Below are 15,308 nucleotides of genomic sequence, written 5' to 3'. Positions count from 1 at the left end.
GGAGGAAGGGAGGAAGGAAGGAAGGAAGGAAGGAAGGAAGGAAGGAAGGAAGCATCAGGAGCACCTCGCCCCCCCACCCCCACCCCGGTGACAGGAGAGGCTGCGCCCCGGCTCCTGTGGGCGTGGAGGGAGGGACCCCCTGGCCCCGGGGCCACGCAGCAGCCCGGTCTCCCGGGCTCTGGGGGCAAAGGGCTCCTCACGCTGAGAGACATCAGAGATGCCCTGAGAGTGGAGCGCGCCCAGCTGGGGAGAGGCGAGAAGGGAGAGGAGGGGTCAGGGAGGACAGCAGCAGCGTGTCCCCGAGGCAGCGTGTCCCCCGAGGCAGCGAGTCCCCCAAGGCAGCGTGTCCCCCAGGGCAGTGTGTCCCCGAGGGCAGTGTGTCCCCCAAGGCTGCGTGTCCCCGAGGGCTGTGTCCCCGAGGCAGCGTGTCCCCCAAGGCAGTGTGTCCCCCGAGGGCAGTGTGTCCCCCAGGGCAGTGTGTCCCCCAAGGCAGCGTGTCCCCCAGGGCAGTGTGTCCCCGAGGCAGCGTGTCCCCAGGGCAGTGTGTCCCCGAGGCAGTGTGTCCCCCAAGGCAGTGTGTCCCCCAGGGCAGTGTGTCCCCGAGGCTGTGTGTCCCCCAAGGCAGTGTGTCCCCCAGGGCTGTGTGTCCCCGAGGCAGCGTGTCCCCCAGGCAGCGTGTCCCCCGAGGCTGTGTGTCCCCCAGGGCAGTGTGTCCCCCAAGGCAGCGTGTCCCCCAGGGCAGTGTGTCCCCCAGGCAGCGTGTCCCTGAGGAAGCGTGTCCCCCAGGGCAGTGTGTCCCCCAAGGCAGCGTGTCCCCCAGGGCAGTGTGTCCCCCAGGCAGCGTGTCCCTGAGGAAGCGTGTCCCCGAGGCAGCGTGTCCCCAGGGCAGTGTGTCCCCAGGGCAGTGTGTCCCCCAGGCAGTGTGTCCCCGAGGCAGTGTGCACCGGAGGGAGGGGTGTACTTGGAAGGGCCCAGGGGGCACTGATTGGCCACACAGCTCTGTTTTAACCCAGACGCCCCCTAAAAGAATGCTGTGTGCTTCCCACACACATTTTTAAGTTAACATCTAAAATTAAAAGGAATAAATTCTGATAAGTTGTACATGACATTTTCAAATAAAGTGGTGACAGATCTTTTAAATGGACCCCTTGGGTTCTAAATACCATGATGATTTAATACCCACAATCATCCATTAAAAATACTCAAGATTTTTACCAATTAGAATTTTTTTTTTTTCACCAATTAGAATTTAAATTGGTTTTCTTTTTGGAAAGATTTTCATTCCATAGAATGTACCTCAATGGAGTATCCTTTTTCCTTCACTCTTTTATTGACCAGACTATTTCATCAAGGTTCTCAGAGTTGGAATTCCTTCTGGATTGAGCTCTTTCTGTTGTGAGCAGTATGATTGAATCCATATATATCACAAAATCTGATATGTGATGACTGTAAATAAAGGATAAGTTTTCCTTGAAATGCCTGTGTTAATCGTGCCTTAATTAAATAAATTGTCTAGTTGTCTCTTGGTGTCCTCAGAATTATCACACCTGACCTCCTGGTATCACCCCTGACCTCATGGGATCACACCTCTCCTTCTGGTAATCACACCTGTCCTCCAGGTATTACACCTGTCCTCCTGGGATCACACCTGTCCTCCTGGGATCACATCTGTCCTCCCGGGATCACACCTGACCTCCTGGTATCACCCCTGACCTCCTGGGATCACACCTGTCCTCCAGGTATTGGGATCACACCCGTCCTCCTGGGATCACACCCGACCTCCCGGGATCACACCTGACCTCCTGGTATCACCCCTGACCTCCTGGGATCACACCTGTCCTCCCGGGATCACACCCGTCCTCCTGGGATCACACCCGACCTCCCGGGATCACACCTGACCTCCTGGTATCACCCCTGACCTCCTGGGATCACACCTGTCCTCCCGGGATCACACCCGTCCTCCTGGGATCACACCCGACCTCCCGGGATCACACCTGACCTCCCGGGATCACACCCGTCCTCCCGGGATCACACCCGTCCTCCTGGGATCACACCCGACCTCCCGGGATCACACCTGACCTCCCGGGATCACACCTGTCCTCCTGGGATCACACCTGACCTCCTGGGATCACACCTCTCCTCCCGGGATCACACCTGACCTGGGATCACACCTGACCTCCTGGGTTCACACCTGACCTGGGATCACACCTGTCCTCCTGGGATCACACCTGTCCTCCGGGTGTCACACTTGTCCTCCGTGCAGTGCGATGTAGTATGACTTGGGGGGGCCCAGTGGGAGGGGCCATTGACAAATGCAATGTGGGTCCAGACCCAGGAGTCTCCTGGGCAGATCAGTTCTAGAAAAATCTGAAAATTGTGTCCCTTAAAACTCCTTGTGGCCACCCCGTTTCTTATTTCCAAGGACCCCTGTGGCCCAGTTTGAAGATTCTGGCAGAAAAAGGAAGGGGATGGAGATGATGGGAGCTGAGTTGGGAAGGAAGTGGGCGGGACCAGAGGACAGCAGGGTCTCATGGGACATTTGGACTTGATCCCAAGGTCCTGGGAAGCTACTAAAAGGCTGCAAGGAGGGGAGTGACATGATTAAACGCGATTTTTTATAAAAGGAGAGCAGATGGGAGCCGTGTGGGGGCTGGTACTCGAGCACCAGCTGGGGTGCTGGTGCCTGGATGACTGGCCGGTGCATTCCTCATGCCCAGCCCCCGGCAGCAGGTGGTCCTGCCTGATGCAGGCAGGTGGCCTGGTCCCTAAGCCTCCCTGCAGGAGCCCGAGGGGCAGATGGGGAGGTAACACTGGAGGAGGACACGGGAGACGCTGAGCAGCATCCGGAAGAGGCAGGTAGAGCCACACCTGTCGTTGCTCTCCAGACACCAGGGGGGAGAACAGGTGCTGGTGAACATGCACCGCCATCTGCTCCTGTGAAAACTCAGCCTATTTCTATTCACAAATGTCCAGAAACTCCTGATGCAGTGTCTCAGGGAGGAAGCAGGGTCAGCTGAGGGTCAGCTGCACTTCCCGAATTGTTTCGAGGTTTTACCAGGAAGTTCTGAGGCAGCAAAGGCAGCCCACGTGCCGCGAGTGTGTGTGTGTGTGTGTGTGTGTCGCCGCAAGGCCCTGCCCCGTGTCAGGTGAAGGCGGAGCATGGGTGCAAGCCCTCAGGGCACGGCCTGCGTCTGGGCGGGGAGTGGGACTTACTTCTGACACAGGACTCAAGTGGACAAAGAAGGAAAAGAAGCCAAGAGTGACCCTTCCAGGGCACTGCTACAGGTGTGGCCACGGGAGCCAAGACGTGTGACGGAGGAGGGGCCGAGGAGGGCTTCCCAGCTCGCGTGCCACAGGGAGGGGCAGACCTGTGGCCTGGGACCCAGTCTCTGGGGGAGTGGAGCCCGTAGAGAAAAGAGTGCAGGTTCACCCACACGCAATTCAATCTGACGTGGAATTAATTTAGAATGAGAAAAAAATCTCAAAAAGTAAGACTTTAAAAGCTGACATGTCCAGACAAATAACTACTGTGTACTGTAATAGCGTGAGCCTTTCTTAGGATTATGAAACCATCCGATACTCTCTAGTCTGACGTAGTAAGTAGGAATTTGTGTTTTACCACCGATTGTTAGGATGAATGGAATAGCCACATGCTTTGACTCTAATACATATTCGATAAAATCAGTGATGTTCTTATGCAGTTTGACTGTAGCTCCAGGTGCTTGTCCCACTCGGCAGATAAAGCCGACGGCGCGGTGAGCACGCCGACTCTGTCTGCACGTCACTCAGCGTCACGTTGAAGGACGCACTGTCCAGTTAACTTACTGGTTTACAGACAAAGTACAGGCGTGGCCCACGAGGTGTGAGCTTCCCAGCGTCCTCCAGGGGCGGGTCTCAGTCTGTGACTCCGTCACCAGCGCTCGCCTCCCTCGTCACCCCCTCGCTGTCTGTTCTCATGTCTGTAACCCGATCACACATTTGCTAGACACGGTGACAGTATGTCATATTCCGTGTTTATGGCCTTTCAATGCTTTATTTTGTTTTCCTTCTTGGGGCCTTTCGTGCTTTAAAACAAATATTGAAAAGTATTAAAATTGTTTTTCACAAGTATTTTCTCATAAATGGCTTCGCCCGCACCCTTTCTCCAATCTGTGCTCTTCTCCTCCATGTCCTTCGGACACTGACCTTTTTCTGCTGAAAGGCACGTGCTGTGCACGCGGTCCCTCCCTCACTTCCCACATGTTTGTTAAGACAACACCAGCGTGGCAGCCAGACCGTCCGGATGAGCTGTCGCCTCAGGGCCTGAGCGTCCGTCAGCGCTCTGTGCACCGGAGAACCCGCGGGGTCCCCCTGGCCATCTGCCAAGGGTGTCGGCAGCGTCCCGTGCAACGTCACTCCCTCCCTGGGCACCAATGACCCTGGACACCTGTCACTTGCCTTGACCTGTGGCCTGCTTGTTACCCGGATCCTGTGTCTCCCTGATGCCTCTGGGTGCCTCCACCTCCCAGGCCTCCTCTGAGGCGTTGTTCAGAGGGAGGACAAGCACTTCCTCTCCCACCCTCTAGTGCAGCTTTTCTTTTTAACATATTTTTATTGATGTCAGAGAGGAAGGGAGAGGGAGGGAGAGAAGCACCAGTAATGAGAGAGAATCACTGATCGGCTGCCTCCTGCACACCCCCTACGGGGGATCGAGCCTGCAACCTGGGCATGTGCCCTGCCCGGGAATCAAACTGTGACCTCCTGGTTCATAGGTCGATTCTCAACCACTGAGCTACGCCGGCCGGGCTAGTATAGCTTTTTTTTTTTTTTTTATCAAAACTTAAAGTCCAGATTTTTCAGAAAAATGATTGTTTTTTTCTCTTTTGGAGATCCATGCCAATTTCTATTGTTTACTGAATCGTATATCACTCAGATTTGTCCTCTCTGCCAAGAGCTGTATTTATTAGTTAATATCACTCCGCCAAACCCTTCCCCTTAAATCTTTCAGAGCCCTGGTGTGTCCACAGAGTTTTCACCATTAATCTCATGTTTTCAGCAAAAGATGTATTATTCTTACAACACTCTCACGTTCAGACTCCCTACACATATTTTAGGTTAAAATATTTTTTTCTTAGTATTTTCTCATTCATTCTTCTTTGCCCAATATCATCTAATTTAACAAGTATTTGACCTTACCATGCATCACCTGGACCAGGCACCAAGGACACCACTGGAGAAGGGAGATGGGCCGTACCCTCGGGAGCTTGCGGGCCAGGAAGGAGACAGGTCAGACGGACTTTTCTATTCACTAAGCACTTGTTAGCGCCTCTCTCTCACTGACTAGTATCTCTAAGGGAACACAATAGTAGCCACCTGAAGATTAAGCACTAAGTGACGGCAAGCCAGAGGGGAGGGAAAGGCGTGGAAATGGCCAGCACAGCCAGTGTCCACGAGTGTTCTTACCTCCTGACTCACCCGTGGCCTGGCCACGCGACACACGACAACACCGTGTTGCAGAGGGAAGCCCTCTGAGACGGCGGCAAGAGACCCACTTAAGTAGAGTGATCGCTGAGAAGTAAAGCTACGGGAACTGTAACAGGCAAACACTAACCCTCAGAAAGCTGGGGGGGTCGTATTAACATTACAGCAGGTTTCAGAGGAAAGACAGTTAACACAAATACAAACAAAATACACCCGGAAGACACACCGAAAGCTGTCCCCTGACGACAGAGCCTCAGAACATGTGAAGGAAGCGCTGACAGAATTACACGAAAGGCCAGCAACCGGCATCAGAGCCATAAACAATGGAGCGAGGTTGCGGGATACCAGCTCAGCGTGCATTTCTATACACTAGCCAGGATGGTCCAAAGTAGAAATTAAACAATTTCATTTATGAATAAAAAAACAGCCCAGCTGGTGTGGCTCAGTGGTTGAGCATTGACCTATGAACCAGGAGGTCGTGGTTCGATTCCCAGTCAGGGCACGTGCCCAGGTTTCAGGTTCGATCCCCAGTGTGGGGCGTCAGGAGGCAGCCGATCAGTGATTCTCTCTCATCACTGATGTTTCTCTCTCCCACTCCCTCTCTCTTCCTCTCTGAAATCAATAAAAATATATTTAAACAACAACAACAAATCTTAGGAATGAAATTAGCCAAGGAGACAAAGACAGACACACGGACCAATGGCAGGGAATAGACAGCCCAGGAATAAATCGCTGGTGTCTGGTTGGTCATCTTTTGACAAAGGCGCCAAGACCATCCAATGGGGAAGGCCAGTCGTCTCACATGACTGGTGCCAGGAAAACTGGATACTCACCAGCAAAAGAACGAAACCGAGCCCTTCTCTTACACAATATACAGCAATTAACGCAAAATTGTTCAATACCTACACTTACGAGCTAAAACGATAAAACTCTGACAAGAAAACAGAGGGGAGTCATCACAACACTGGAGTTGGCAGTGACACCAAATGCACAGGCAGCACAAGAAAAGACAAGCTGGACGGACGTCATCAAACTGAGCAGCGTCTGTGCAACAAGGACACTGTCGAGGGGGGAGGGGCAGCCCAGCATCGGAGGAGACACTTGCAAGTTACGGATCTGATAAAGGGTTACTACCCAGGACATAGCGAGCCCCTAAACTCAACAATAAACACCAACCCAATTCGAAGATGGGCCAAAGACCCAACTAGACATTTCTCCAAAGAAGATACACAAATGGCCGAAGAGCTCCTGGAAAGATGCTGAACGTCACCTCTCATCAGGGAAACGCATGTCAGAGCCACACGAGATGCCGCCTCCCACTCAGGAGGATGACTAGTGAAACAACAGAAAAGAACAGGAGGTGGCGAGGCCGTGTGGACATCAGGGTCTGTGTGTGGCCACTGGGAAGGTGAACGTGCAGTCGCTGTGGCGGACAGCTTGGTGGTTCCTCAGAAACTGGAATAGAATCGCCATGTATTTTAAAGATTTGAAAGTACATGTACGCCAATGCCCACAGCGGCATCGTTCACGATAGCCTAGAAACGTCCGGCGGAAGCAGCCTGATTATCTGGACGGGCGAAGGGATTGTGGAACAAGGAGCCCGCACATGCCCTGAAATAGCATTCCTCCCCAAGAGTGAGAATTTGCTGCAAAACTCGATGGGCCTGGAAAATAGTCCGGGCAGTGAAATTAGCCAGACACAGCATGATAGACATTTCATGATTCCCTGAACGCGAGGCACCCAGAACAGCCGTGATGAAGAAAGAGAAAGTGGGACAGAGGCCGCAGGGACCCTGGGCAGGGGCGGGGCTCTGCTTGGGGCCGCAGAAGAGTTCTGGAGATGGCGGTGGGTGAGGGTGGATAACACTGGAATGCATGCTGATTTGCACACCTGCAAGTGTGTACACAATACATTGTGTGATGGTGTATTTTGCCACATTAAGCATGAAAAGCTTTAAAACATCTGAGAGAATGTTAAAGAGATGAATCAGCAAGTTCTCTTCAAGACCGCTCTTGGTAATGGACAGGACAAAGAGCAAACATCAGCAGGATGACTGAGAACTGAAAAACATCACCAATCAACTCATGCTAACCGGGACCTACAGGCTACTTGGCCAAACACAGCAGGACATACGGTATTTTCAAGTGCCCAGCCAGGAACATTCACCAAAATAGGCCATTTTCTGGGCCGCGTAACATACCCTCATCAATTTAAAAGCATAAATAAAAACGATCCCAGGTGTTTCCACAATAAATTAAACTAGAAAATCAATAACACCAAAATATCTGAAAATAATCTGCAAATATGTACTTTTTAAAAATATATTCTTATTGATTTCAGAGAGGAAGGGAGAGGGAGAGAGAGACATAAACACATCAATGATGAGCATCATCAATCGGCTGCTTCCTGCACACTCGCTACCAGGATCGAGCCCGTAACCTGGGGATGTGCCCTGACCAGGAAGTGAACCGTGACCTCTTGGGTTGTAGGTTGAAGCCCAGCCACTGAGCCACACTGGCCGGGCACAATGTACTTCTAAATAGCCAATGGGGCAATGAGGAAGTTTCTAGGATGATGATAACCGTTTGAACTGGATAAAAATGAAAATGCAGCGTAGCAGATTTGTGGACTGTAAAAGCAACTGGAAGAAGAAGAGTGCCGGAGACTATTTATTGTCTTCACTAACTGAATATAGACAGAGACCCTCCAAAAGCTAGTAACCTTTGAAAGTCCTAGCAAAGGTCAGGGCTGTGTACCACCCAGTTAATTTAGACACCACCCAGTGAATCTAGATAATGGTAGCTAAAGCATTATCCCCACCTTAGCTCACTTAATTCCTTAAATATTTGTGTAGATCCTTGTTGATTATTGTTGATCAGATACCCTGCCTATTCTTAGAAATTGTCTACTACCGATGAGCTAATCAGATACTGTCTATTCCCAGAAACTGTCTGCTGATCTGTGTGTCATTGAAATCTCCTTACCTAAGGCTACTCCAAGCTCAATAAAAGATTGGAGAGGCCTGAGCATGGGTGGAAGTCCTTTGGGACTTGCCCGCCTGGTCCCCCAATATTGCAAAATTATCTCGTGTCATTTCTCTCTCATTTGTGTGCGGCCCCTCTTTCAGATACCGAACCCTACTCCACGTAGAATGTGGAGGGAGTCTTACTCGACAGAAGAGTGAATCAAACCCAGAGCAGGATGAACATAAAGGAAAGAGAAGTCGATACAACTCAGACAATAGAGGAACTTGAACCCAAACCAGGTATTTGAAAAGATCAATATGATTAATAAACTAACCTGGCTGACCAAGAAGAACTCGAGAGGATACACAAACTGCCAGGATTGAAAATGAGTGAACGAGCCCCAATGCTGATCCCGCAAACAGCAAAAGAACACGACAGCTCTAGATGGTTCTCTGCCCTCGTAAACTTAACTAGATTATGCAGACCAGTTACTTCCAATCTCGCTCAAGGGAAAACAGGAACTAAATAGTTCTATTTTTATTAAAGAAACTGGATTTTCCCGCTCTCCCTTCCTCTCTGAAATCAGTAATATATATATATATATATATATGACAAAACCCAGAGAGTGTAACTATGGACTTCAGTTAATAAGAATGTGTTAACATTGGCTCATCCAGTGGTTCTCAACCTTCTGGCCCTTTAAATACAGTTCCTCATGTTGTGACCCAACCATAAAATTATTTTCGTTGCTACTTCATAACTGTAATGTTGCTACTGTTATGAATCGTAATGTAAATATCTGATATGCAGGATGGCCTTAGGCGACCCCTGTGAAAGGGTCGTTCAACCGCCAAAGGGGTCGCAACCCACAGGTTGAGAACCACTGGGCTCATCAATTGTAACAAATGTGCACTAACGTAAGATGTTAAAAACAGGGAAATGGGTGGTTGGTGAGGGGCTGTATGAAAACTGTACCTTTTGCTCAATATTTTCTGTAGATCTAAAACTGCTAAAATGTCTATTAATTTTTATAAATATCTAATTTAAAAATGTTATAGCCTCTCATTCCTCCCTTAGTTATTTATTTTTTTGCCAAAGTATAAAACGGGGACATGCATTTTACTCACATCACGTGTTCTCATCCCTGTTCCTTCTTTGCTCAATGTCCTTGCCATTTCCTGGCCTATTTTCCTCTTTCTGGTGGAAAATAGCCGCCAGCAGAGGACGCTAGAAGGCAGGCGTCCCCTCCGCCGAGAGGGGCCGTGGGCTCCCGCTGGCTTAGCTCTAGCTGCCCCCCTGCCCCCCTCGGGCACCCTGGGGATGAATCCACGCTCAGAGCGCTCAGAGACCTAGGGTGGCCGGGAGTATCTTGAAGAAAGAAGGTGGGAGTCTGGACGCGGGAAGGGGACTACCAGCTTTTCGGGATGTTTGTGTGTCAGGAGCATTGAAAGGTTTTTGTTTGTTTGTTTGTTTTTTCATTTTGTAGACACCAGAGTTCCCCATCCAGCTAAGTTCTCAAGAAAATAGAATACATTTCACTTAAGTTAACCACTGTTTAGTAAGGGATTCAGGTTTTGGCTTAATTTGCTGTAGCTTTTCAAAGAAAACTCCCAGTAATGAGAGCAAATAAATGAAGATATTAAAAGCTTCACTAAGAGTCCGTCTCTCAGAGCCTGTAATTAATCTGTAAAGTCATTTCATGTTCAGGTCTTTACTTAGGAACTCGGTTCATTAAGAGTTTCGTTCGACGGGCTCATAAAATTCTGAATGTGGCCGCCCTGTGTTCCCAGAGGTTATCCAAGGAAGGACGTGGGACAGTCCCGCAGAAGCATGACCTGGGAAAATGCTTCGACTATTTATAGCGGCTCTTCGCTCTGGAAATCCCAGGCCTCGCCGGCTATTTATAGTCACTCTTGGGGTTAAAGGGCGAGCGCAGAAATCTTGAAAATGCTGCCTGCTCTTCTCCGGCGTGGAGGCGGGTCAGCTGTCTCCCTGGGGTCTGGGCACCAGGCCCTTCGCAGAGTCCTTCTGGGAATGACAGTAAGTGCGTCCTTGCTGAGGGAACGGCGGTCTTGGTCCAGGCGAGCGCTGTCTCCCGGTTCAGTGATGCTGTGTCCAAGTTCGCTGCACACAGGAGGCTGTCCCCGGCCAGGGGCCTGAAATGTGGGGAGGGGAATCGCTGCACACAGGAGGCTGTCCCCGGCCAGGGGCCTGGTGAAATGTGGGGAGGGGAGTGGGCCGCAAACATGTGCAGAGGGGCTGACGGAGACTCTCCAAGGCTGGTCGATTAAGCTGAGTAAAATGACCAAATGCTCCTTCCTCCGAGGGAGACCAATTCTGAGAATCCCCCAGACCTCAGGCCCCCTCCTCCCGCTGTGATGTGGGGCACAGGCCTCACCGTAGGCAGCACGGGCTGCGGGACCTGCCGGCGCTGGGAGGCTGACTGGTGGCTTCTCAGTGTGTTCTGCGGGGAGAGAAAGGTTAGGGTTCCTGCAGTAGAATGTCCTGAGAGCTGGCCTGCCGAGCCGGGGGTTGGGGGGAGCGGCCCTGCTTCTTCAGAATGAAATCGGTTGGTTCAAGGGCTCAGAATGAACGGCCATGACTGCCATCAACACACCACAAACACCCAGTTCTGGGAGGATGCGGAGAAAGGGAGCCCTCGTGCGCTGCTGGTGGGAATGCAGACGGGGGCAGCCACTGTGGAGAACAGTGTGGAGTTTCCTCAAAAAATTAAATATGGAACTGCCATTTGACCCAGTGATCTAATTTCTAGAACTATATCCCAAGAAACCAGAAACACCAACCAGAAAGGATATATGCAGCCCTATGTTCATAGCAGCACAATTACAACAGCTAAGGTCTGGAAACGGCCCGAGTGCCCATCAGCAGACGAGTGGGTAAAAAGCTGTGGGACATGGACACCAGGGAATCCTAGGCAGCAGTAAAAAGAAGGGTCTCTGACCCTCTGAGGCAGCACGGAGGGGCCTGGAGAGCATCGGGCTGAGTGAGATAAGCCAGTCAGAGAAGACAAGTGTCACAGGATCTCACTCACGTGTGGAATCTAAGCAACAAAGTAAACTGATGAACAGAGTGGATCAGGAGACAGGGAAGCAGGGAACAGAGTGCGGAATCTCAGAGGGAAGGCGGGGGTGGGGGTGGGAGGTAATCGAGCGAAGACCTTGTGTGCATATATGCATGGCCCACGGACACAGACAGTGGGGTGGTGAGGGCCTGGGGCGGGGGCGGAGTGGGCTGGAGGGGTCAGTGGGGAAAAGGGGACATGTAATACTTTCAACAATAAAGATTTATTTAAAAAGGACTCCCAGCAGAAGGGAACATAGTGCCTTGATCCTGACGGGACTTGTGCGGAGCTTAGAGAGGATTAGGGATGGAGACGTACCAGCTAGGAAAACAACACGACCAGGCGGCGGCCTCGGCTTTCCCTGCACACGCCCCGTGCAAAGTCCCACCTGCCCAGAGGTACCAGTCCTCCCCAAAGCAGGGCTGTGAGCAGGACCCTGGGTGGCAGTCAGCTCAGACCGAAGCCGCCTGCACGGAGCAGCTGTGCACGCATTGCGCCCTCGGCCTGTCCCCGCTCCCGCCCGTGTCCAGCTCCTGGTCCAGCCGGACTCCCTTCCCACAGCACAGGACCCTGAGGGCCATCCATGTCGCCTCACATGCAACACTTTTTCTCGCTGCGCATCATCCCACCATCCAGACGCAGCCCGTCTACCCATCCTCCTATACGTGGGCACCGGGCTGCTTCCCGCCGGCTCTGCACCCACCAGCAGGGAGGAGGGCGCCCTTCCCCACACCCTGGCCAGCACGGTTGCTTGTTGATGTGCTGATGGCAGCCATCCTGACAGGCGGGAGGCGACAGCTCATTGTGGTTTTGATGTTCATCCCTCTGATGCTTAGCGACATTGAGCATCTTTCTATGCGTCTGTTCGCTGTCTGTGTCTCTTGGAGAAATGTTTGCTCATGTCCTCTGCCCATTTTGATTGGATGACTTATTTTTTGCTGTTGAGTTGTATGGGTTCCGTATGCATTTTGGATCTCCACCCCTTCTTATATGTATCATTGGTGGAACATTTCGCCCCATTCAGTAGCTTGTCTTTTCGTTTTGTTGATGGCTTTCTTCTCTGTGCAGAAACAAAGACTAACTCCATATGGTTTGACTGATATGTGGAATCCACAAAAAACAAAACAAATAAAACAAAATCAGACATAGAAACAGAGATTCAACGGATGTTTGCCAGAGAAGACGGGCGTGGGGAATGGGATAAAAAGGTGAAGGGGACCCGGCGGGTGTGGCTCAGTGGTTGAGCATCGACCTATGAACCAGGAGGTCAGGGTTCGATTCTCGGTCAGGGCAGAGGCCTGGGTTGTGGGCTCGATCCCCAGTGTGGGGCGTGCAGGAGGCAGCTGATCCATGATTCTCTCTCATCATGGATGTTTCTATCTCTCTCCCTCTCCCTTCCTCTCAGAAAACAGTAAAAACATATTAAACAAAGAAAAGGCGAAGGGAACAGAGTCAACAACATTGCCGTAGGTTCGTAGGTGACAGGTGAGTCCTAGAATCAGGGGTGACCACGGGGTAAGGTATAGGAGTGTTGAACCACCATATTGTACATCGGAGCTAATATGACATGTGTACCAACTCTACTTAAAATGAAAACATGAATTTCAGGAAAAGAAAAGTGGGGGTTGAGTCCCCCGAGCACAGGCCACGCTGGGCGGCCCGCTCCCGCGTCCTGTCACGCTGGGGGCGCACACGGTGGCCAGTCTCAGTTTATCCTGAACGTTCTTGCACTTTCACGTGTCCTGAACAGAAGACACCAGGAGATGATCCCTTAAAAGTGCGCATCGGGCCTCAGGGGAGTGGGAGCCGCACCGCCCAGGCCTCACAGTTACGGGCCGCAACAAGAGGAAGCGAGGCGGCTCATTCTCGGCTTTGCTGCTGAGGAGAAGCAGCGGGAGTACCCGACAGGCTTCCACAGGCGGAAGGCGGAGCGGAAAGAGGCGGCCGCAGAGGGGATCCCGCAGCGGCTCAGGGAGGAGCAGGAGGAGCTCCGGGAGGGGCTCTGGCAGCATCTTCGAAGGGTTCCCCTTGACCCCTGTCCCCCGGGTCCAAGGGATTTCACGGCACAACCCAGGCCACCAGGAGACCGCCCCGTGTCAGGTGGGAATCGGCTTTCCTGGGGCTTAAGTCCGTGCGAAACTCTCCCGTGGGCTCAGGTGGGAAGCGGCTATTTTGGGGGCAACTAGGAACCGAGTGTGGACCGGACTTGACCTCGGAGCCCGCCCAGCGGGAGGCGTGGAGCGGCACAGGCAGCAGCACGGTGGAGGCCGAGCCGCTGAGGCCCGAGGGACCGCACGCACGTGGTCAGCACGGGAGCGAAAGAGCACCTGCCGCACAGGACGGACTCACCCACCTGCTTCTCACGGAGCCGGAAGGGGTTCCTCGCGGAGTGCCGCTGGGAGGCCAGCGCAGGTCCTGGCTTCCTGGGCTCTGCTGGGGCCAACGAGGGTCAGGAGAGCCCTGTGCTCGCGGGGAGGCCGAGGCCCGAGCGACGGACGGCACAGTGCGCCTTCATCGGTCGGTTGTGGCGAAGGGCGGGTGGTCCGTCAGTCTGCGATCCACGTCTGGCGTGTCTGTGCTACTTCGCCCGGCCCAGACGTGTCCTTCCTCCACGCCCGGCGCCCCCTCGCCGCCTACTTTACATTGTGTTTGTCAATCACAGTTGACACTCAGTGTCATTTGTGTCAGTTGCAGTGCTCAGCATCGGTGAGACAAGGACGTAACTCACGGAGTGACTCCACGGTTAGGACAGGTCACTGGCCACGGTCCCCACGTGGCACTTCACATCCGCAACTGCTCTGGGGCTGCCGATCGTACTTCTCAGCCCCCCGGCCCCAGCCCGCGGCCTCCTCTCTGGCAGCCAGTTCGTCCTTCATGGCCCTGAGTCTGGCCTCCCTGTTTTAAAGGAAATGATCCCTCCGTCCACTGAGCACCCCTAATCGAAATGAATCACCGGGGCCTGTTGGTCCCACTCGAAGGCCCACAGCCTCTGCCTCCCTCCGTCCTCACTGTCCCTGCCGCTCGACCTCCAGAACCTCCCGCATTCTCTGCCTCCAGGCTCGCCACCCAAGCCTCCTCCACACTCCCATCAGACGACCTTCGGCGACCTTTCCCCAACACACATCGGATCACTCGGTTTCCTGCTCAGAAACTTCTGGCGGCTTTTCCGCGCCGACTGAGCTAAGAGAAGCCGCGCTGGCGTGGAACCGTCCACCTCCCATAACCTGTCCGGCCCCGTTCCTGGCTCTGAGCCACTCTGCCTGCACCTGGGCCGCCACGCGGTGCAGGGATGGCGAACCGAGGCTCCACGGGTGCCAGTCCCTGCTGCTTCCTGGGAGCGGCCGCGCCCATCCTCCCGCCAGAGGCTCAGACGCGGCTCTCTTTTCTTTAATATATTTTTATTGATTTTAGAGAGAGAGGAAGGGAAAGGATAGAAACACGGATGAGAGACACACATCGGCTGCCCCTCACACCCAGCCCCCCACGCCCAGCAGGGCTTCATGAAGCTGAGGTTCTGCAGGAACACGTCCTGGTGAGAATGCTGTGCGTCATGTGACCAGGACAAGAAAACAGAGAAATTGTTTTGAAAGATTTTCAAACCGAGGATTGAGCTCAGAAAGGGTTTTGGTGAGCCGCGCTCAGCAGGGAATTCAGGGAACTCAGGCAGGCTGGTCTCTGAGCAGACGGATTAGACCTGACGGCTCAATAACGCGGCCGTTTCAGCGTTGGCGGTGGCTCCACGCGGCCCCAGAGACACCCCTCCCACCAGACCCCCCAGGGCGGCTCCACCGGCTCCACC

General features: G+C 53.0%; 1 protein-coding gene across 1 annotated transcript in view; it reads left to right on the top strand.

Annotated features, from left to right (window-relative positions):
- The window catches only part of LOC106724692 (basic proline-rich protein-like), a 20,088-nt gene that overhangs the window by 1,848 nt on the left and 2,932 nt on the right, over window positions 1–15,308 (top strand). Inside the window, exon 2 of the mRNA XM_014533027.1 lies at window positions 37–1,619. Within this exon, the coding sequence (XP_014388513.1) occupies window positions 37–1,058 (1,022 nt within the window). The 3' untranslated portion in view covers window positions 1,059–1,619. The remainder of the gene's footprint in view (window positions 1–36; window positions 1,620–15,308) is intronic.

Source organism: Myotis brandtii, unplaced genomic scaffold (genome assembly GCF_000412655.1).
Source record: "Myotis brandtii unplaced genomic scaffold, ASM41265v1 scaffold930, whole genome shotgun sequence".
Lineage (NCBI taxonomy): Eukaryota > Metazoa > Chordata > Mammalia > Chiroptera > Vespertilionidae > Myotis > Myotis brandtii.
This window is presented reverse-complemented; position numbering and strand designations above follow the sequence as displayed.